The sequence below is a fragment of the Anarhichas minor genome, unplaced genomic scaffold (genome assembly GCF_050575085.1).
Source record: "Anarhichas minor isolate MPS153535 unplaced genomic scaffold, ASM5057508v1 ptg000026l, whole genome shotgun sequence".
In the NCBI taxonomy this organism is placed as follows: Eukaryota; Metazoa; Chordata; class Actinopteri; order Perciformes; family Anarhichadidae; genus Anarhichas; species Anarhichas minor.
In genome coordinates, this window is record NW_027466472.1 from 17068291 (window position 1) to 17092722 (window position 24432).

Here is a 24432-nt window from a genome sequence, read left to right on the forward strand (position 1 = left end):
TTTCCCATATACATTTCCCTGTTGTTTATGTGTATGTACATGTCACAGACTGTTCCATCCGAGGCATTTGTCTTTATTACTTTACCTCTATTTGTGGGATTACTGTATAGTCACTACATGACCCGTATACTGTATGTGTATTTGAAGGAATTTAGGTTACTCCGCAATTATTTGGTGTGTGAATGCTGTTCTAAGGTGCTCTAAAAGAGCAGAGAAGAGAATACATATGATCAATGTGATTGATCCGAGTATAAGATACAGATGCTCAACTTTAACCTCACACTACAGTTGATGGAGTACCTTTGACTGGGTCCCAGCCTGCTACCGTTGCATCGCCTTCCGGGCACTCTGGCACCAACACACAGCCAGTGCGTAATGCAGCTAGAGCTGGTGCTCACAGCCATGTTTGTTTTCTGGCCCTGAGCAGGGAGACATGACAGTGGGGGTGACCGGGTCTGTGGCCGTGACCCGGGGTGTCAAGAACGACCCCCGTCGATATAATCGTTGTCTTTCTCCCTCTCCTGCACCCACCGCTAGCTCGGCCCTGGTCGTTCAGGACGGGAGTCACGGGACTGTGCTTTGAAGTAGAGCACAGCGGGGCCACATTCGGACCAATGACGGCGAAGACAGTATGAGTAATTATTGACAGAATGGTGGATTACTCACAGAGGTATTAGTCATGGTGAATTTGTTACGTGTTCTTGTTCTCTATTCTGTAAGTGTGAATTGCTCTGTCTGTCAGGTTCATGGATTTGGTCGTGTGCTGGCGGCAAACATGGTGAACTTTAAAATGTTTGGCAGAAAAAAATAATCTAAATGTTCTATAAAACAATCTATAAGTACAGTAAATACACATCTCTGACTATCACCAGGTTTCAATAAATCTCTCTTTTGTGGCGCACACAACTTCGTAAAAGATATCACAAAAAAAAAAAAGACAGCAGGGACTCAAAATCCAACAACACAGGACAGATAAGGTCATTAGTGAAAGAATTCGGAAATCACTGAATGTGCTTGTGCTCGACCCAGGACTCTGTACAAAGTGTTCATACCAGCAAAAGCAAACATGTTTCTGCTGGGAGGAAAAGCTTACACAATGAAGTATCCCAGCCACACGCAATACTGTACAAGCATTCTGGGGCACCATCGGGGGGTCCAACCTTTTCCAACAGCGCGAGGGCACGGCCGCTCTATCATTGGCTAATCTCTGGCCGGAGAGAGCCAGTCATCTCTGCACTCCCCTCTCATCCCACAACTAACCAAACACTGTGCTTGTTAGTGTCTCTGATATGCTTTTGTTTGTCCAGGCCACCTGGACATGCATCTGGTCAAGCAAAGGGAGTATGCCGGTCAATAGCGGTGACAGATGGACATGCATTAATAACTCTGTCTTATGTGCCAAAAGAAAATCACGAGCTGCAAAATGCTGACTTTTAAGGCAGTTTTTCGGAGTTTCTGAAGCCCTGCGTTGTGTTGAGTGCACTGAATGAAAGGCTGATTAGTGTGATGGGAACCGCAGAGAATCAGAAAGGAAAATTAATTACTGTGCACGAGTGTTTCAGGTCAGTACTTCAGTGTCCCCGTTTCCTGCGCTAATAGAAAAATTACATAATAGTCTCCAAAGAGAAAGAGGTTTGGCATGAGGTAACCGTTTCAAATAATACAAGCGATGTGAAGAAATAATTAGGAGTTGTAATGATATGAGGCAGGAGATATTTGAGCTTCATAATAAGATGGATGACAAAGCCCCCGGGCTTGAAGCAGCTAGTGCACAAAGCATGGAGAGCACGTTACATAACCAACGTCTTTTTTTTCCGAATGGCTTTAATAAGGTATGTTAGGGCCGAGGCGGATGAGCGGCTCAATTCATACCAAGAATTTGGTTTGAAATCCTGAAAAAAAAAAAAAAGTGTTGACTAAGACCACGTTACGCGTAATGACCCATAAATTAGACTTTCGCAGATAAACGCATGTCCAGCAGAAAGTTAGTGTTCAATGTTTAACACGGGGTGCCGGGGCGTGACGCAACCGTCCAAAAACACGTTAACGTTGTACACCTTACAGTGTTCCTGGGTTGTAGTTCAGTGGCACAAAGTCCATCATTTGGTCATTAATTTCTCAACAACTTCCTATCGGGCAGGACTCTATCTGTGAGGGAAGATTAGAGCTGGAGAGTAGAAGAAGGCTTTTCACCTGAAGCATGGCGTCAAAAAACAACAACAACAACATACCAGCAGTGATAAAGGTCTTTTTCTAATCACCGGAGAATGCCATTCATCATTTTAGTCAATCTGTGGTGACCAGTTTGGAGTTTGTATTGCGCTATATTTTTAACTTGTAATATTCTGTTCATGCTACTAAAAGGTCAGGTTATGCTCCATCAGTTGTCCTGGGTTCTTCAAGAAATGTAAGAAAACTGTGTCATTAACCGGATGTCATCAATATCAATGTCATCAATATATTGAGGGTTTTAGATGCACGTTATAATTTTGGAGCTAAAATAAAAAGCTCTTCCTGCATTTGTCCTGAATTTAAATGACATTAAAACAACATGACTACATTGTGACACAAGACAAACGTTCATTCCTCCTGTTCAACAGGTTAGCAAATCCTAATTTGAGGAGCTGATGATTCATTTCCGAGCGAGGAAGCAACTCACGACATTTCTAAGCATGAACATAGAGAATGAGCAGCATTAGTTGAGTGAGATGTGCATTTGTTTGACTCATTTTCTTTTCAAAGTTTCTGCTGAGGCAATAGATAAGACGGAGGGGGGGGGGGGGGGACGACTCAATATTATCCTTTAACCCAGATTCCTGCTGGTCTCATGCTTCAGCAGGCAAAAGCTCGGTGGCCGCTGTCATGTGGAGCGGATGATGGGATGAATGTTTGCCACCCTGCTCACCACTACCTGCCTCTAAGTGGTGACTCCATCACCCCTCACATCTGCTAACTCATTAATACAGCCACCGGCAGGAAAAAGCTCTCACACGCTGAACTGTGTAAGGCCCACACGTATTCACACACACACACACACACACACACACACACACACACACACACACACACACACACACACACACACACACACACACACACACACACACACACACACACACACACACACACACACACACACACACACACACACAAGTGATGTGAAGCTGAGTAAGTGAGGGCGTGCACCGTGTGTATCGTTACACATGAACAATAATGTTGTTATTCAAACATCGTCCCACTTTTTTTTGCCAAAGAGTGCTGAGTGAAAACACTCGAGAATCCAGCTTGTATCCGACCGGAGCCAAGCAGTACTGGAAGAGCGAGCTGGTCTATTTAAAGGATTTAAGAGCACCCGTCCAGATGCTGAATCTTGCGGTATTCCATTTATTCCCAGTACTCAATGTCCCGGCCAATGATATCCGAGTTACATCCGGTGAGCTGGGGAAATCCTGGGTCTCAGTGCTGGCAGAGCTGCAAAGATCAGGCCTGCTGCCATGAACCTTGATGTCAGACAGCAGGAATGAAATGCTGCCTCTCAGGCCAGATACCAGAACAACAGGCGGGATCAATATCCACATGTTATTACTGTTTCAGTCGTGCTTTATTGGGGATTATGTGGGCTGGGTGGTGTCCGATCTTCAATATGATAACACACGCCATCATGTTTACTTTCGAGGAAAAGGGCACACTATCGGGATCAAATGTCCTGAATGTGCATTTGGTTACTTTGCAGATAATATCGCAAATCAATCCATTTGGATTTTATAGATTTATATTTATGAAAGACGGAGATTATCCTTGTGAAACTAAAGCATTTTTGAGTCTTTTATTCATACCTTTATTTTAGAAAGGAGCAATAGATAATGCTATATATTATTGTCGTATACTAAAGCATCACTTTATATATCCAAACTAGAAGGTTGTATACCTCCGCCAACCAGTCATATTGCAGTTTACATCCATGTCTGTCCAAAATGTCACCACTTCATCATTTCAGACAATGCAGTGCAGCCCGAATGGGAAAAAAAAATAACAATGCATGAGAAGTGTTTTGTTTGTTCTCCATCTGAAACACCATAATGCATTTTATAAGGACATTTAAAGGTAGAATTTGTCTTGTTTACACATCTTAGTCAGCATGGACATTTTGTTGAAAAGCCAAACGAGACGGTAAGACAGACTTTTCCATTTCATCCCAACAACTCAAAACAGTTGAGATGAACATAAACACAACGTTGGCCCTGAAGCTTCTGAGGTTCCTCTTAACATTGTGGCTGAGTTTTCCCCTGACCACTCTTTAAGTGTAGAAGAATAAGACGAGTCTCTTGAATTAAGTGTACCCTTTTGTTTTTATATAATGTTCAACGTTTTCAATAAAAAATACATTATTTTGTACAATTATGGACATGGTAGAAGAGAGTACATGGTGTGAAAACAGACAGAAAGACGGACACACATGTGCTTTACAGAGAGAATAACGAGCCGACTGTCCACAGCAGTGAAAGTAAATAAGATCATATACATATAATGTTCCTTCTCTCTCTCTGAGGTCAGTGACCCACATCCCACAAAGAAGAACCCCACCTTAACGACTACTTTTTATATTATTGTATATGTTATTATGCTGTACAAAGCACACCGCTCCTTAAATAACCTTCACTGGGGCTCACCTCGTGCTTTTAAGATCAACCAGGTTGGGGAAAAAAAAAAAAAAAAAAAGGTGTCTCTCAGGACAGCAAGGCCTGAACCTGCTGAGGTGATCTGGGAAGCAGGTTCTCTGGGTCTTTGTAGCTGTTCGCTGGGCTGGTGAGCACGGTGTGAACCTCCACATAGGCTCTGCATACCAGCTCTGTGGACTGATGGAAAATCTGCTCCCTGCAAACACAGATGAGAGCTCTTTACCTTTTTATACAAAAGTAGCAGCAGTGAGTGGGCCTTTCAGGTCTAAATCAGACAAGCAGAGCTACGCTCGAAGAGCCGAGTAAGTTAGCTACAAGTAAGAATTTTCTCCTAATTACTTGTTTTTTAAAATTATGTTCAGTGACCACTGTGTGAAAACAATGGGTGGCAGTATGTGGTGCACACTGCCATCTATGGATGCATATCACCGCATAAATGCAGAAGCATCAGGTGTCAGCCACAGCAAAGAAAAGAGGCCATTTTATTCCCTCTAATCATATTTGCAGCCGTCTTATAATCTAAAAATGTAAAGTACAGTTTCATGGATTTCTGGACCCATCTATACAACTGTTTCAAATCAAATTCGGTGAAGTCATACAGATTTTTGTATTCTTTTAGTGCTGCAAAAAAGTTAGTCAGCAACTTTTTGAATAATCGATTATACTACATTTGGTTGGATGATTGGTCACTTGATGACATTTTATAGACCAAATTATTAATCCATTAAAACAAGATAATACTTACGTTGCATTTTTTATATCTAACATATCTTGTAAGGTTTCTTATGATTTTGTTCATCATCTTAGTTCTAAAGTTTGATTTCCTTTAAAAATAATTTGTCATAAAAAACTCTTTATATACCTTTTAGTGAAGGACATAATGTGACTACTTCTTGCAGTAGAGCACAAATGGAGGATGCAACAGTCGGACTGAAGAGCCCAGTGAGAGGACCCAAGGACACAGTGGGAGCGCCTCGGTTGTATCCAACTCAGGCTCTTGAGATCCATATTTTTAATTGGCCCACAGAGGACACAGTGCATTTGGTATGGAGTAATGTTTTAGACGCAGCACTATGGTTCTAACGCGAACTGTGAAACGATGGGAGTCTAAAAGTAAATTCCCATTATTTGTGAACTCCAGGAGCCTTTTCAGAGTAATGGCGGGTGTTTTTGTGTGTTTAGGTGAGCAGAGAAGCAGACTTGAGAGATAGCGAGCGAGAGAGAGAGCGAGAGAGAGAGAGAGAGAGAGAAAGAGAGTGAGAGAGCGAGAGAGAGCGGGAGAGAGAGAGAGAGAGAGAAAGACAAAGAGGAGGAACGATTTCAGGGAACGAGTGTGAGTGAGAAATGGACCAGAAGCTAATTAATGGCGTCCTGCCCATCAGTCCTCCCATGTCCATTAATAGAGAACATTAACCTGAGGTACAGAGTGCTCCTCAAGCCTGCTGCACTTCCCAGTAAACGTGACTCATAGAAAGAGCCCTCCAATGTAGCAGCTGGATTGAGCTAAAAGCATATGAATTTCCTGATCAGTAAGACAAATACAGGCAGTCCTGCCGACCCCTCTCTCAATGTTTTGGTGGCTTTAGCAATTTAGCATCCGAGCTCGGCGTGCATTTGTTTGAGTGTTTCGTTTGGAATGCAGTAATGATCGTATTACATCGGGGAAACTAATGAATGTTGCGCCGACGCTCCTGCTGTATTTCCAGCACTCTGAGGTTGCTGTATACCTTGCTGAAGCACCATGTTGTAGACATTTAACACGCCTGATTATTGCATTGTTTGCTGTTCTTCCCCCGGACAGAAAGAGTTATTGTCAACAACCGGGATAGGAACTCACTTGATGGCCGCACTGAGCAGGAAGTTGAGCTGTGGCATCACCAGAGTGTCAGGTGACGACAAGTACCGATCGAACTGGACCTGTTGTTTGTGGGATGAGTCAAAGAATTATAATCATTAAGTTTATATTTATTGATTCCTGCAGAGAGGTTTGCTTCATTAACACACACACACAGTGAAACTCACCATCGCTGCTTTCACAGAGGAGCTGTCCATGCTGGGGAGGAGCGACAGAGGACCCTGAGACAGAAAAGTCAACATCAGCTTGGAATCCAACTCGAGGTCGCGGTGTTTGAACAGCAACGATGTTGAATGTGCAGGCAGTGTCGAAAGGTTTTCTTCCTTTCTCATTTGTCTATTACCCCTCAGGCAGAATATATGATGATGGCTGAATGAATGACCACACGGGCGTATAATAAGGATCATTTCTTTTATAAAAAAGACACACATCATCAGTGTATCTTACTGCTTCCTACCTTTGATCCGTCTCAGAATAAAATGTCACATTTATCTCAATGACTATAAATAGTGCATGTGCATCAGTTCAGGACACTTCCTTTGTCATGCTGGGTTGCTTTTTAAACGGCTGCTTGGTTGGCTACACATCTGTTTGATGTCATGGGTTGTTGTAACTAAATTATATCTGGGATTCAGACTATTCATGTGTTGAAAAACTACTAAGAGAGTCAATTTAAGTAGGTAAGAGATTCATAATTTTGGTGATTTGATAACTTCGTTTATATTTAGCCCTAATTTACAGTACAGAAGATGAAAAAATATATGTTTTTTTGAATACACTGAACTTGTACTTTGTGAATCTTGATTTGTAAACAGAGAAAAGAAGAGAAATATCCTCCCTTACTCTTGATCACTAACGACATGACTGACTTTGTGTGAACACAACAGCTGGTACCTTTAAGGCAATTAGTTGACACTGATTGTCCAGAATGGCAACATTAAGTCAAGCTTAAATGCCTTAATTGCCAACATTAAAAGCAGCAAATAGAAGGCAGTGCAAGGGTCGAAGCTAGAGCGCAGTACCGAGAGGGATTTTATGGGGATGTGGGCACATCAACAAACACACTACGAGCCTGCAAACTCATCGGCTAGCTACGAGCCAGTGTTGTTTTCATCACGGTTGTCTTGTATGCGACTTGTTCATCTGATGTATCACAGACAATAACAAGGAGAAAATGTCAAGCAGATCTTGAAGGTAAAGCTGAAAAGTCTAAAATAAACTTATGGGATTCTTTTCAGTCTGGTATGCCTTCGAGTGTGGACAGCTAGACTTAATCTTTTCAAACAGAGGACTATTTAAAGCAAACCTGAGACAGGCCACCCGAGGAGAGAGAGGTATAGTCTGCGAGAAGAATGACGGTTCTTGATTGAGCTTTGCGTTGGAGCTGCAGCAGCAGGGTGTGGTGTGTCCTGACATGACCCAGGGTTTCAAGACTCGCATGCTAAACCACAACTATGGGTCTCGGTGAGCGCAGTGTGTTACAAAGAGGGCGGAGTGATCCAGGGCATCAGCTCTCTCATTTGCACAGGACGGCTCTGGAGAAGCTGGTATATTTGTTATAGAACATAATGTGATCTGCCTCCCTCTCTCCTTTTTTCTCATCTGAACATGTGATCGAAATGCTATTATGCCCTAATAAAGACACTGGTCATGTGGTAACCATAGCAATAGCCAAAAGAGGTAGCGTAAACAATATTGTTAGGGCCTATAAAATACAGAAAAAGGAGACCATTAGGGACTGTAACAGGAAAGATGAGCGAGAGAAAAAAACACAGTTCTTCACAGTTCTATAACTTGATGAGTGAGCACATGTCAATGTGGAGTTGAGTGCTTCATGTGAGACCTGCTCAGCACTATGCTGCTGGACACAGCTGTAGATGTAACTCAGTCCGGCTCTGGTCAGCACGTAGGACGCCTGCTCGTTGATCAGGGTGTCAAGGTGAGCCTCGATCTAGAAAACGTGAGAGAGAGAGAGAGAGAGAGAGAGTGGCTTAACACACGGTCCGAGCCCGCATTGTGAACCAATGGCACTCGTGGTTGATAGAGAACCACTGCGCTATTGATAATGAAACTTCCACAGGAGCTCTTGTGGTGCTCAATTACAAAAGACGTGCTAAAAATAGAGTCTAGATGGCGCGTTTGAGCATGAACAACAATGCATGACGCACACGCTTTTATTAGATAGCAAATTAAATCTTTTTAATAAAAGACTTGGGCTCTGTGGGCTTTAATGAAAGGAAGGCGAATCATTTTCAATGAACAATGCCTCTGCGCACAGACAACGTGAGAACTGTGAGGTGAGTGTCAGTGTTAGATGACATTAGTTTCAGTTGTCTCGTCTAACTAAGGTTTGGTCCGTCATCGTTAGTTTCATGCCCTTGACTAATTGTAATGAAATGGAAATAGCTAAATACCTACAACATGAATAAACTAATTTCATTGTCTGACTCACTATTAATAGTTCATTATTGTTTACTATTAGGACAGACCTGGAATTCGAGCATCTCAAGCCTCTTGTCAGTGAACTCAAAGAGAGCCAAGGTTGTCTTCATGACATACAGGGAGTTGACCATGTAGGTAGCCATGTCAGCAGTGCCGAGGTTACTGGCAGACACGGTACATAACTGTAGGAGGGGATCCAAGATGCAAGAGAGCACCTGGGAAAGATAAAGGAAGAAGAGATGAGCGAAATATCATTGGCGGGTGACCAAAAACAAATGATAACACATTTATATCAGATAAATTCAGAGCAATTGGTTCACTATGACTATGAAGGGGAGACGTGTTTGACTTTTTCCACAGTTTGCATGCGAGTTTACCTGAGCAAAGTCGGCCTGGCGGGCATCCAGAGGAACCACCGACGAGTCGTGGGAGGCCAGCACCTCCCTGAGGAGGGAGAGGGTCTGAGTGAGGGAGGATGTGGGTCCCAGGTCTGCAGGTGGCAGCTCCACCTGCCCAGGCGGACACGGACGGAAGAAGACAGGATATTAGACGATGGTGGAAGAGGGGCAAAAGTTATTCTTGCAGAGATAAGTTGTGCGTGTGCTGTAGCCGCCTTCACCAAGACAAGCGGTCCTCGTAACGTTATCAAAGCATTACACTTCCCTAATGAGCAGCATGACAGATCGAGCATACAACTGCTTCCTGCTGCTACTCGGAGCCTCAGCTTGTTCGCAGTCAGTAGAGCTTCTTTTTTTTTTTAATGAAGAGGGTTTTGATTTCATTGGCTGCTGGATACACAACACAGAACTGAGCCCAGCCACCGTTGTCCACCTAATAGAGCAAATTATGAGAAGGCTGTGTTCCTGGCATTAGCTGGAATTGACACCAAAACCCCGAGGGCCTCCAATTTGATTAACACCCGAGCTACAGGGATAATTCTTGTAACTGCTATTGATCAGGACACAGCCAGCATGTTATGGGGAAGAGGTCCCGCCCGTGCCGAGGTATATTTGGACGGCAATTTAACTACAGCGTAACAAGTTTGGTGTTTTTTGGCAGCGAGCGGCATTTGGATGCTGTGGCCAGCAGGCTGAAACTGTTTACAAGCACAAGTGCTTCAGAAATAGCCTTGTTGTCTTTGAGGGTTTCGACGCAGAGCTGAAATACACAATGAGTGTCTGAAGGGTTCACACTGAACTTCTGCACAATCATTTAAGCGTTTTTAATGAAAGAACGAGGCGAAAAGCCTGCATTTTAAAAACTTCTTCTTCTCTCTCTTCTCAGGTGGTGGCATTGTTTACCTACCAGTCACTTTCTCGCATCTGTACAACAGAAAACAATACTGTGGATTATTCAAATAGAAGTCATCCTACTCGTACTGTACCTTGTCCATGAGTCTGCTTGCATGAAGGCTCAGGCTGTTGAAGAACATCTTTTTGCTGAGGATGTGCATTTCTTCAATAGTGATGAGCAAAGAGGCCACACTGGTCCCAATGATGGAACTGGACAAAGATCATTGATTATTTACATTATAAATGATACGCGTCTTTTGAAAAGACAACAAAAAATGCTCATTGGAGCTTGTCCAGGAGCCTAAAGTGGCATCTTTAAATCGCTTGTTTGTCCATCTGACTGTGCAAAACAAACCTGTTTTCAATTTACAATAAATAAAAAAAAAGCACCAAATACCCAAATGAGCAAAAAATGTTTCAACATCTGTTTTTTGAATGACTTAAATTATGAACTGATTCTGAAAGCTGTTGCCCACCGAGTGAGTTAACATACCTGATGGTGTGGTGGTAGAACTTGAGCAGGTTGGACAGCTTGTACAGCAGGACAGCGCCTGGCTCAGCCACTATGACCTGCTCTATCCGAACCTGAGGGACAGATCCACAACACGCCGAGTGAGGACATGAGCAGAACACGACAGAAAACGACACGCATTCAACAGAGCTGTGCTCAGTGTTTCTTTAACAGCGCCTGAAACGTATTTGGTTGCTCACTTTCAGCGGCCTGCAGACTCCCTCAGTGATGTGTCCAACCACCTCCTGCATGTTCTCCTCCACACCTAATGAGAGAGGAAGACACACACACACACACACACACACACACACACACACACACACACACACACACACACACACACACACACACACACACACACACACACACACACACACACACACACACACACACACACACACACACACACACACACACACACACACAATCCAGTAGTCAGGGTATCTGGGATTGTTTTGAGGTGACCATGAATACAAGCACGGTGTTAATGAATACAAAAGGTTTAGGCAGGTGACAGCAATGCCAGTATTTAAACTCAGAGTGCACCAAGATTTAAAGTCTTTGTCATATACGCAACATTTACTGGAGTAGTAGTTGTTCTCAGGCTCCCTCAAACAATGCTACTACAGAATGTATAAAACATGTGAAGTAGTAAACAGGAGAATCCAACACACAAGACGTAAAACAAAAACAAAATAGTGCACAAGTTAAAATATAGGAATAAAACACATGATAAAATATAATTGAGTATAAGATATAAAACAGATGTACGTGTGATACTTTTGCTTTGTAATTCAATGAAATGAAGTGCAGCATGTGTGATTAGCATGCAGGAGACAGCATACCTTGCACAGTGACTTGTTTCAGCAGAGCTTCCAGGTGCTCGTTCTCCGAGGCGGTGGCTTGGTGCAGCCAGGCCAGCATGTCCCCAACATACCTGAAAGAGAGACAAAACATCTTGTACTAAACAAGACGTCAGTGAGGGGCCGACCCGAGGGCTAAACGCACCACAGCTACACTGAGGCGTGGGTCATCGTGTTTCACACTCGCACACACACCGAGGTTAAACTTGAATTATTGTATGTAAGCCTGTGTGTGTGTGTGTGTGTGTGTGTGAGAGAGTGAGAGTGTGTGTGTGTGTGTGTGTGTTTGTGAGCGTGCAAGGACATAGGGAGGTGAGAAAGAACTTGATGTTCTCAGAACTGTTGATGCCTCCCTATAAAGTGGAGGTGATTTTGTGTTCCACACATGTCTGGTATTCTGAGAAAATCTCCCATTTGGCTGCGGGGCACAGGAGGAAGAGGGAAGAGGATGTTGTACGACAGGAAGCACAGACACACTCAGACACTGATGGAATAGACATTAACATCTTCTTGAATTGGATTTTGACAGTTAAGAACCTGAAGAGTTTGCAATCATACAATAATCACACTGTAGAATGAATATATATATATATATATATATATATATATATATATATATATATATATATATATATATATATATATATATATATTAAAGGGACTGCTGTGTTTTAAAGGAATAGTATTGTATTACTTCAATATATTTGGACAGAACCATTGATTCCATTTGAATGTGTCTGTATATAATGTAGTTGGACGTTTTGCAGTTTATAATATTTTGGGATTACGAGAATTGTTTTCAAGCAAAATCTTAACAATTGCAAAACAGCCTGGCATTAACATGTAAACTATTTGAATTCAGCGGCTCTGGTTGTGGCCACATGTTAACTGGAAACAGATTGAAAGTTTGATATAATCTTAATTTATTTGTTAGATGATATCAGATTACATCTTTGGAGATGTGTTACTGTAGATGTTCCTATTTTTAAAGAGGAGATTGACTTTGATTTTTACAAACATCCCCTAATTGAGCAAAGATACAATGAACTTACCGTTTGATCCAGAGACATGAGTGAAAGTATTCACGTTTTCTATCACAACTAACGCTTCCTCTGGATTATATGACGATTATATGACAGTAAGAAAAGTCAAAGTTCAGAGATGTACCTCATTGGGTCGTGTGAATGCATCTCTATGGGCCGAGGAGTCCCTCCTAGACCGCCGCGGGTGAGGGCGTCGATGAAGCCTCGTACCACCGCGCACCTGCGCGCAGTCCCGAACTCGTCCAGAGTGTACCTGGCCAAACAGACGAGAAAGAAGGCAACATTCAGCTCCCAAGCCTCATGGGAAAAGACGGTGGCCGCTGCGTGTTTTCGTGCAGACTGTGTGGCGGAAGTCAGTCGCTGACACACGTCAACAATGCAGGCAGCTTTTCCAAAAAGGAAATACTTTGGGGTTGTTTTGATTATTTGGTAGTGGCGGTCTCTGCGACAGACTAAACAGAAGATAGTGCTGAAGCATAGCCTCAACATCCCACAGATGGAGCAAGACCTTGAACACTCACTGGGCAACGAGACAGGTGCGTTTAAAAATAATGCAGACAAACACAACGAGGGTTTGACATTAAAACATATCGTGGTAACGTGTGAAACTTTCCTTTGTTGTTGTTTTGTTCTTGGGACAAATTTAAACTCACAGTGAGCTTGAGGAACTCTGTGAGTCCTCTGCAAGTCTTTGCTCTGTCCTGTACTAGATGGTATAGAACGAGGTTTTTCTTCTTCTTCATTATGTATTAGTGCTTGCCTTAAATGTGAGCAATGGGCATTAGTAATACTTCTCATATGTACTTCAGGCATTTCAAAGCACTTCAAGATTATTAGGACCCATAGTGGTATGTATTGTATTGTATTATATGATTCTCAGAGTGACTGAAACCCTTTTTATAAAATAGATAAGATTGTAAAGTACGCTATAAACACACAGCTGTGACCCAATAAGCCGATTAGTTACCTATTGTTTCAAAATGTCAGATTTTGCCGTAGTATACTGCAAAGTGTGGATAAGTGGTGGAAGGAGTCGGACAGGATTGAGGAGGAAGATGAAAAAAGAAAGGAGACACATGGAGATTACTGAGAGAGAAATTGAAAAACCGGGAAAGCCAATAAACGATCGTGGCAAATAACAGTGAATCACGACTTCTTATTATTGCTTAAGTTCATCCCCTAACCCACTGAAAACACTTGAACAGAAAGCGGAATTAAACTGTTCGTTTATAAAAAATGATCTCATACGATGTCTCAAATATATCAAGTAATGTATTTACTTGAGATAATTCGAGCACTGTTTTTTTTTCAACTATGAGGGAATATATTTGGATTAATTAAAAAATATACACTCCTCGTACAATATTTGTAAGAAAACTTCAGACAGTTTGTTACAATGCTGATGTTTGGACTGTGTGGTGCCGATAGCTATCTGGCAATAGAAATAGTTCAAGAACATTTATAGAGCTCCAGCTACTATTAATTTGAATAAATGAATAACTTTCCCATTTTAAAACATGCACCACTACACAGGTCGACTTCTTAGAAGATGTGTAAACATGGAGAGGACAGACCGTGCAACATGTTGTGTGTGTGTGTGTGTGTGTCGGTTACTTGTAAAGGACAGGTCGGTCCTGTAAGGCTTCCATGGCTTGAGTCAGCACAGGGCAGATATCACAGGTCTCGTGGGTCAGTCCTCTGCATTCATCTTTGTAGAGAGAAGGAGCATAGGAGGAGAAGTGCACCCGTAAGAATAGGACAGCATCCTCCATACAACTAAATAGCTGCAGTCTTTCCAGTGACTATGCTTGCTGTGTCATGCTCCCTTCATTGTTGCTAAATGTTTTGGGCCATGGTAACCTTGTTGGCAAGAAGAAAATCAAAAACACTAAGAACATTTTTCAATCACATTTTCCCGTGAGCTTGTACCAAGAAGTCAGTGCTTTTACTTGTGCTTCAGACAATACAAACAAGAAACAGGCAGTGGAAAGCATGCGTCAACACACTCCACTCGAGTCGGACCTGGAAATAAAAGTAAATGCTCTATTCAAACAATGTGCAGGAATATTTTGTTCTCCCTCATACACAACATGCATATAAAAAAAAACAAAAAAAAAACTTCTACTCCATTTGGAGAAATGATGAAAAACATGACTTTTCATTTGAACGTTACAAAACTTTCAAATTTCTGGATTTGGGTCCAAAGCACAGCAGAATAAGCGCCTGTAGGGCAACTCATAATTTAGTCGATGCTCTATATTGGGTTCTGTGGTGTCTGTGATCTGAATGGTATATTTCCGCTCCAATTTCAATGACAAAACACATGGCTAAGTTGAGGGAAATTTGGGTTTCTGGCATTCTTTTGGCAGAACTCAGTCAGGAGTTATGAGTCACATGAGTCCTCAAATGTGTCCTATGCACGCATTACTTGCACATGAAAGAATTTTGAGTGCACAAACCATCAAACAGTGGAAAAGACAAAAAAAACAAGAGTTAAATCCGTGATGATGGTGGTGGATCAGTATGAAGGTACAGTGAGGGTCACAGTGAGTCAGCGTGTACTGTACTCACTCTGAGCCCAGCGGTAGAGCTGCTCATATGAGGTCTCCTGTAACACGGCCATCTGCTCCATGATCTCTAACCTGGAGCGAGCACACAGACCACATATTACATACTCATAACCTGCTGCATAGTGTCAGATCGCAGGCAGGGACAGAAATACCAGACCAGTGTGTGTTTTTTTTTTTTTTTTTTCCACTCATCTGTTCCACCATTCAGGTCGAAAATGAATTGAACAACTAGAACAGAATCACTGAAAAAAATTAATTCGATTCAGGAGAGACGTGCACCTTACCCCGCAGTTTGCTGGTTGGTTCGCAGGAGGATTTTCACATCCTCGTGGATGTGCTTCACCCGGCTCAGAGCTTTGAAGAAATCCTGGGAAATGGAACGACACGTGAATATTTTAGGAGCAACGTGGGTCGCAGGTTTGGCCAAATGCAACAAAAAAAATGATGTTTTCTGGTGTGACCGCATTGTAGCTGATCATGCAGTATTGGTTGATACAACCTTGATTTGAAGCAGACAGATGTGTGGTGTTGTTTCATATGCTAAATTATTTATGCGCATATCAGAAGTATATAAAAACTGAAAAAGGTTTTTAGATCATTTTGTTTTGTTTTGAGCATGTATATAGTATAAAGTGATGGTAGGAAAACCACCTCAAATAACAAAATAAATAGTTCATAACAATGGGATGTCTTAACAGAACTTATTAGATATTGTGGCGACAAGTGAGAAGACCAAACACCAGAGGACAGAAATAATGGAAGAGAAAAAGACACACGAATCTGCATCCATCCTCTGGGTGCAGATGGGAGGATTCTCTACGGGACTTCATTAAGTGGTCTCCAGTATAATAGAGATTACCTCAGTGATGGGGGCATCCCGAGCCCCTCGCAGTGTGGCCGTCTCCTCATTAGACAGCTGGAACTTTGCGAGGAAGGCCTGAGCAACCTGAGCTCTCAACTCCAGCCGGTGACTGAGGAGGGGGAAGAGATACATGTTGTGATTTCCTTCACCTGCCATTGTTGCGCTCTGATGGAGAAATGATTCTTGGTTTATTACAGTCTTCTCTAGTCATCACAACTTGTTTTGTCTGTCTTCAAGGCCCTGGAGTTTTATCACCTGGTGTTTTCTTACTGTGCAAATAAAAAGACCTGTCAGTGGAGGAAAACTGGAACAAAGTTGGATGCTTTTATTTCACACGGGGAAAAAAAAAGAAATGTTGTCAACAAGCTGTAATGTTTGACGCTCTGCAGCAGATGGCAGTCATACTCCTCACACGAACCTCTGGTCACAGTGAGACAACAGGGTGGGACACACACACACACACACACTCACACACACTCTAAAGATATCATGTGCACAGAATAAATAACAGAGGAAGACAAGACACACAATAAGAATACAGAGACAGATACCAGCCAGGTTTTTGTTGTCACCATCAATAACAGCGGAGCGATCGCTATCCGTGTCACTAGAAGTGTCTCAGCACAATAGTGTCCATGGCAACGGCCCCAGTCAAACAGGGAACTCTTGTGACGGGATAGCAGGACAACAGGGAGCGCTCCCTTCTGTCCCCCGTGTCTCCACCCAAACCACCTCGGCTATAGTCTCTCCTCCCGTCTGCGAAAAACACAGGGCTGGATCGGTAAATCACCAGGTTGAAGAAGCCCAACACTATCTGACCATTGTCTCTCATGCAGCCATTACCGGCGCTCAGCCAGCTGAAAGTAACGGGTTGTAAATCTGTAAGAGGGTTCTGTGATTTAGTATCTCGGTGTACGGCTCGCCGACGCCTCACAAGCAGGACCTCGAGGCATCTTTGCCCTTTACGTGTTCCGCGGGTTGAGAAAGACGACAGCTTGGCTGTCCCGAGCACGCACGCGCGCACACACACACACACGCACACACGCACGCACAGGCTCGAGTGTCATACTTTTTTTTAAAAAGCAACTCGTTACAGCAACCTGGCTACATCAGCCCAATTGTGAGGAGTAACAATACAAAAAAAGGCTACATTGTCAAAAGCAATATTTTAGCCTGTCACAAATATTTAGAATTAATTATTAAGGTGGCAGAAGTTATATTATTTATATTTATAAGGTATCCGTCACTGCCCGACCCTGCATGCGTGACAAAAAGGACTGAATGGATTAAGAGAAAACACACCAAGCAACTGAGAGAGAAGTTAAAACCAGAGGCACTTCATCTACCTGATAGACCATTACAATTATAGCGATATATATATATATTTTAATAACAAGCTATGCTAATGAGGCTATTAATTAAACTAAGTGAAGCATACATTAGGGGAACCATTTCCATGCGAACATGCTTGTCTTAATTCAACACATGAGCAACATTAACATGAAACAAGTCTTGTAAAGCGAGAAGCTACTGTTGTCTCAAGAAAGGAGATTTTAATCACTGAAATGCAAATGTGTGCTTTCTATCTGTTCTACGGGGGGGAAACTGGTGCAAACAGGGAATTTCTATCATTAAAGCACTAGTTTTATGAGACATAAAATTAATTGGCCATCCGATCCTAATAGGCATCAACTAAAGCTTCCCAGGCCTCATCCGATTGGTCACATTTAACACGCCATAGCTTGGACTTTCATTCATAAAGCAGTGAAGCCACAGACTGCATTCCAACAGTCGGTGCCTTCAAACCAGGTTGTGTTTATGAGAGGAGTGACTCACTGATGTTGTATTCATGACATTAGAAGATTAAGCTAAAGCGAACTTTGTAATATCTTTTGTCAAATTAGGCCTACTTGACACTGAAATGTAGAAAACACCAAATGATTTGCAATTTCTGACTTTTTCTGTTATCGTCACCTTGCAAAAGTGTTCTCAGGGTTACACCACTTAACCGGCAATTATATGATTGACTCAGCTGACCTGGAGAGTTTCATTGTCAGGCAGCAATTGTTCCCGATCACTTATTTATAAAGGCTTCTGTCTACGGACGTGTCCAACTTCACAGACACGGGAGCACCAGCGAAAAACTGTGCAACGGATTCACCTCCAGAATCTCGTGTTCAGCCAAAAGTGACAGACCTGTTCCACCAGGACGTAAATCACAACAAAGACACACAGGCTGCACACGGAGGAGGAGGAGAGAGAGAGGGGGAACGGCGGAGCAGCAGGATCGTTCTCTACGGCGCTGTCAGGACGCGACACGTTCTTCTCCCGGCTGCAATTATCGAATACCGGAGAGAGGAAACAATACTTGAGTGAATCTGCGACGTCACACCGCACTGGCAAGTATATGCGGAGACGCTCTGGGCTGGTGGTTCAAAGACAGAACTCAAATGAACTCAATACGCACGCTTTTCTTGCAGAATATGTGGAAAAGTGGAGTTAGATGCAGGTCACATAATGTTACATGATGGAATGAAACACAGTTACAGTGTTTGTCTCTTTGTTTGTGTGTGATTTTTGTGAATTTGTTTTCTCATTTGATTTTGTCAGTCCAAGCAGAGATATCGTTGAAGCAGTCTAACGTCTGATGAACGGCTTCGTCAAACTGAAACACTGGAACTACCGATGCCTGTTTAATACGCTGATGGTGCAGCACCAGGGTTTATGAAGCATGAGAGCTTGATCAGTGAATAACATTTAATTGAATGTATTTTTAATTGTTTCATTGAAACATGTGATTTCCATGAAAAGATTTACGGGACTTTTTTTTCCTTCTTATTTCTGACTGATAATCCATACGGAATGAGCGATGCGGGGATTGAGTGTTGAGCTCTGTAACAAAGCGAACGTCCCGCCCTCTCGTAAATTGTGAAACCATGTGGGTCGATTGTCCATTAAAATCTATTAGGGGCCGTTTTAAAAGGCCCGCGTGAAAATTTGGCATTCACAACGCCGTTAAGTTAGCCACGCGCCGATGATCACAGCCACATCAGACAACACAAAGGCACACTCACACAGCCGTGCACTCATTAACAGCCAGCTGGGCCTTAATAAGGCTCGAGTGTCCCTTTACACAGGTCGTCATTAACACTTTGATGTCCCTAATTGTCCTCAGGAGGGTTTCAGACCTCTTGATGACCTAAGCAGACATCATACTGAAAATATTTGCTTTATTTTTTTTTAGGGAACAATGCATCATAGGCTGTAGGAATTACAGTGGTAAATGCAGGTAACGCTTAGTTGTGGTTATTAAATAAAACTACTTTAGGCCTTCTGTAGCTATGTGTAGTTCAGTAATAGCTGGAGAACTAAACCAACAGCTCCGGCTGCTTCGTGAGGTCACACGACATCCGTCGGTGAGACGTCTCGACTTGTTCAGCAGATGACATGCCGCGCTAATGCAAAGATCACACGGTGCGGGACAGCTGGCTCGCATTACGTTTCATTATGGAACAACACAACACCTATTGAGTGATCTCGCTGACAGCGCCTTTGAACGGGGCCAGCCCAGAACAAAAGAGCAGACGGCTCTCATTGGCCCCAACCTATCACACCGTTGCTTGTGCACACTGTAACACCATTTCATTAAAAGCTGACAAATGACACAGTGTCACTGCATGGCAGATAAGACAGCAAACAGGTCGGGACGAGCCTGCTCTGCCAGGTAAATACACATCAGGCTTTGAAAACACAGAGCTGCCCTATAAGCACAGAACATGAGATAATGCCGCTAATGTAGCGCTGCTGTAATAACAGTCACCAGGAGAAAAAAGACAAGACTTGGGACTGCAGAGGATTGTGTGACCGAGAAAAGTGGAGTGTTGTGGTGCAGAGGGCTGACTGAAGGAGGACAGCTTGACTGCACGCTTCCCCTGGCAGCTCTTCTGAGACAAAAATCGCCGAAGACAAGGTCGAAGCCCCGCGTGCAGACACCAGCCCATCTGTCTGAGGGGGTCATTGCAGCTCCGCGAATGAAAATGTCACACGGACGGAGAGAAGGTCCCAATGGGACCGCTGTGCAAAGACGGGGCACTCAGAAGGGCGTCCGTGTGAAACCTCTGACCAACTACCTTCATAAAAATAAAGAAAGAGCCCCTTTACAAAACGATACGACTTGTATTAATTCACTGCCGTCAGATTCAGAGCCCACCCCTTTCCTGCGTCACCTGTCCGTCAAAGAGGTCCTGGAGCTGTGCCAGCGGAGCATGGAATTGCCTCGGAGCGTCGCAGCTGTATGCAGTGTCTTTTGCCAGAAATCTACATTATCTTTGCCCGTGCCGCTGCCTCCATGTCGGCTCACAAGGTCACCGAGCACCGAGGTCACAGTCGCCACAAAATGCTAATGTATCCAATCCCAACCGTCAGCTAGGAGCGAACAGTCCCGTCTAACACTCTACAGGCCAAATTCGTACATTAAAGCTGGAGTGTGGAACTTTTGTCTCCCCCCTCCTCTGGCAGTGAGTGTTTACCCTAATGGAGGAACCATAGCGACACAGCAGCAGCTAGCTACCGGGACTGGTTGCACCAAATTTAAAAAAAATAAACTCAGCGTTCAGAGGAAGGAATAAAGTCAAAAAAATTGCACGTGAAGACTTGAAGATGGCGCTCCAGGAGGTGGGAGAGATGCAGCGAGTTCACCTGAAGGCAAAGGTCCCTTTGACTCTACTGTTGAGAAGGGGTGCAGGTCTTTAACAGTAAACTGGGTAACAGCTCCATGACACTCGTTCACCCTCTACAAACACAGGAACACTCTGAAGGGAGTAACGCAGTGTAAACAACAACTACTTTGACGTGTATCTCAAACCAAACATCACAGGACCGTACGAATAAAACAAAGGAAGTTGCGTTAATGATGATTGCTGCTCTCCTTATGCAAATAGACAACTGCGGGAGAAATTTTCATCCAACTCATAAGTCATTCATCCCTCCTCATCAGAAATAAAGATGTGCTCCTCCTGCCCTGCTCCACATCTCTCCAACGTCTGACGCTATAAAAGAGCTGCGTTTCACAGACTGGAAATCCACTTTTCAACTTATTAGCGTTGGCAGGTCAAATCTATATTTGTGCAAATATTCAAATAATCCACATGCGATTCTTAATTTAATTGCTTGGCTCTAACTAAATGGAAAAATACCCTTGGGTTAACAACTTCCAGAGGCAAACAACACGTGTGCATTTAAAGCGTATCACTTGCAAAGTGGACCACGTTGCTCCCGCAGTGTGGTTTGATTGAAGTGCTTTTTGTCTCGCCTGAACAGAAAAGAGGCGATTTCTCTGCAACAGAAATGAGACTACAGAGAGAGCGAACAGATGGAGTCTAGCTCTGGCGAGATGAAGATGCTTATCAGCGACAAAAATGACTTGTGGTCTCAGAACAGATAAGGGGAGAATGGCAGTACGGGGTGTCTTTGTAAATTTCTGAAGATATTTTAGAATAAAGTTGCCACCTTATCTCTCTTATCCCTCGCTGATATTCTGAAATGCTAGTTTAAAAGTTAATTTTGGTGATTTTGTTACAGTAGGACAGACAACTTGTGCTTGCTATGACTAAATAAAATTGTGTCTCTTGATCAAAGCTTGATCGATGCAATCCTTTTTATTATGGCAGCCCTACAATAAACAGAAGAGCTCACTTCATCACTGACGGGTTTATACAGATGAACTTGGGGCTGTACATTGCTAAAGTGTTGTGCAGTAGACGGCATGACAGTAAAATAACATTTTGTCCTCCAGATTTATGGAGCAAAATATCAGCAGAACGTTACAATATAATGCAATCCAAATCAGGAGTACCAAACTACTCCCACAAAGGTTAGAGCTGAATTAACTTCCTGACACACTCCTGCATTTGTTTTAATTGTTTGATTGTGGTAGTTAATGATTACTGTTTATTGGATTGCATTATAGTGCAAAGAGGCTTCTACTTCCCTGGTGTATCTCCTGTAGCCACAAGAGGGAAAAGTAAATATGTAACCCAATAACTAAGATATATGTATTCTAGAGATTTCTATGAAGATTCTCAGTCAACCAGTTAGTAGGACTTCTGGACAAAAAAAAAATCAAAAGTAACTGGATTTGCCGTTTTCTCTTTGTCTATCTTCATCAAATATACATGGATATGTCAAGTAACAAGGTTAACTCTGGTCAGTAACACACACACACACACACACACACACACACACACTATGTTTGCCTCTTTAGACTCACTTTTCTCCCTGCAGCTTGTTGGTTTTCACTATCAGGTCTTGAGTTTGCTCCTTCGCCGCCTGTTGAAGAAAAGTTGCTGTTTTTATAAAAGCAAACATTATGCTCTCAAAATGAAACTGAATAAATCTGCTACATGAGGTGATTAACGTCTTATATTACACACCATATACACAAATGTACTAGCTTCTATTGTTATGAGGAGTTTAGCTTTAGTGAGTCATTATCTGGGCAGGATAAATTTCAAAAGACACAACGTACCTTTAACCTATTAGTCATCTCTTCAGAACACGTGCTCATGGCCTGAACATCCTCATGAACACTTTCAAGCGCCTTTGGAAAACACAAAGTCACCGTTACAAAAGAACTGAGGCCGATGCGTGCCCGTCCACACAGGCAAAGTCAAACACTACTGTTCAAATAAATGTTGTGGAGAAGCCTGCTTCAATGTCAGGCTTTCAGATTCCCCACTACAGTCTGTGGTCCTGGTGAGAGTAGCTGCTCATAAATTATCCCAAAAAACGTACACATCTCCTTGAACTTAAAACTCCATGTCACTCCCTGAACTTCAAAATGCACTTTCTACATTGGATCTGCTGTTCAACATCACTCTCACAGCTCTGGTAACGGAAAACGTTTCTTTGCTGTCTTGTAAAATACAGTTATTAATTTAGAGATGAACCCACGCAGCATCTTCTCCATGTGAATATTTGTAAACAAACCTCAGTCAAATATAATAATCACTGCACAGGTATTTTGCCTGGTTAAATTGAGTTAGACTTGAGTGCTGTTTAATGGTGAATAAGCTGTATTTTTCTTTAAAAACGTACCTCTTTTACATCCTTAAATATCCGTGCAAAGTCCTCGTTGATCGAGAGGCTTCGTCTCTCTATGTCACCGCGAAGATTTCTCCTGGTGCGCAGACTGTTGTCGGTGAAGAACACAGAGAGCGCCTTCAGAGCCTCCAGCATCTCCTGAAAGCACAAACAGGGACATTGTGATGTCAGTCAGTTTGTGATCCCACTGAAACCAGGAGCAGTCCACACTGAACGACTGCAGCAACACGCTAACGTCAACTTTTAAATCAATGGCGTTTTTTGTGGACGTTGTTACTGTGGTTAACCACAGCCAGTCAGGAACAATATCGTTTCTTCCCAACAGTCATCCCTGGGTGGGTAACACTATCCCCCAAGAGCAGCATTGTGTCCAGTTATGACGCAACTCTCTTGCAGGTTTAGCTAATGATGGCTAGCTAGCTAGCATGAAGCTAAAGCCTTCCACCTTACCTTGTCATTGTCGAGCCTCGTCTCCAGTATTTTGTTGAGCTTCCTTGACAGCGGGTTATTGGGCTGAGAAGACGCATTTGGGTTCTGTAATGCAGTGGAGCTATCAGTTGCAATGTCTAGTTTATTATCAGCCATCGTACACGAACACCTCCACGTCAACTTTCGGAAAGATGTTTTGGTCCGTCTGAAATTAACGTCCGGTCGGCGTGTACGTCCATGGAGGACAACGTTCCGCTACGCAGTTAATTATTTTTGCTAAAATACTTTACAGTTTTTTTTAAAGGGAAGAGGCCACTGGACTGATGACGATAATAACGGTGATGACATCATACAAATATAACTCTCAACTTTAGACTTCCTCACTTCTTGAAGAAGCTGTGTTATTATATAATTCCAAGTACTGAATAAAAACATTGATGCCGTGTAACAAGATATTCAAAGTTATTCTTTACATGGATTGAGTGAGAGGCTCTTTTAGTCAGTTTACTGGGTCGATATCTGAGTCAGATTAACTTTTAAAAGATAAGAGAGACGAGACCACAATTAAAAGAGATCCCCGATTTAAAGCGTGTTCAGGAGGTGCTGCGTTCATGTACATTTGGAAATATTCCACTTTTTCTGGATCCCCCTTAGGTTCTATAGAATGAAGATAATGGGTATAGTGGGATGACCTTGTGGTTAGTGAGGTGATGTCCCATCTACACAGGCCTGAGTTTAGTAACCTGTAGGCTAAAGTATGCGACTATCAGTGACGTGGCTGACTG

The 24432-nt window shown here is 42.8% G+C and overlaps 1 protein-coding gene across 1 annotated transcript; it reads right to left on the reverse strand.

Moving 5' to 3' along the window:
- Positions 1–4330: 4330 nt before the first annotated feature.
- On the reverse strand, positions 4331–23867 carry cog6 (component of oligomeric golgi complex 6). Its single transcript, XM_076100266.1, has 19 exons — positions 23669–23867; positions 23213–23356; positions 22644–22715; positions 22386–22444; positions 16115–16226; positions 15540–15622; positions 15257–15327; positions 14300–14393; positions 12810–12938; positions 11625–11716; positions 10980–11044; positions 10762–10853; positions 10361–10478; positions 9354–9485; positions 9024–9191; positions 8378–8485; positions 6702–6755; positions 6517–6596; positions 4331–4875 (listed from the first exon to the last, which is right to left on the reverse strand). Exons 1-19 carry the CDS (start codon positions 23801–23803, stop codon positions 4728–4730), a joined length of 1956 nt encoding a protein of 651 aa, XP_075956381.1. The 5' UTR covers positions 23804–23867; the 3' UTR covers positions 4331–4727.
- Positions 23868–24432: the final 565 nt, after the last annotated feature.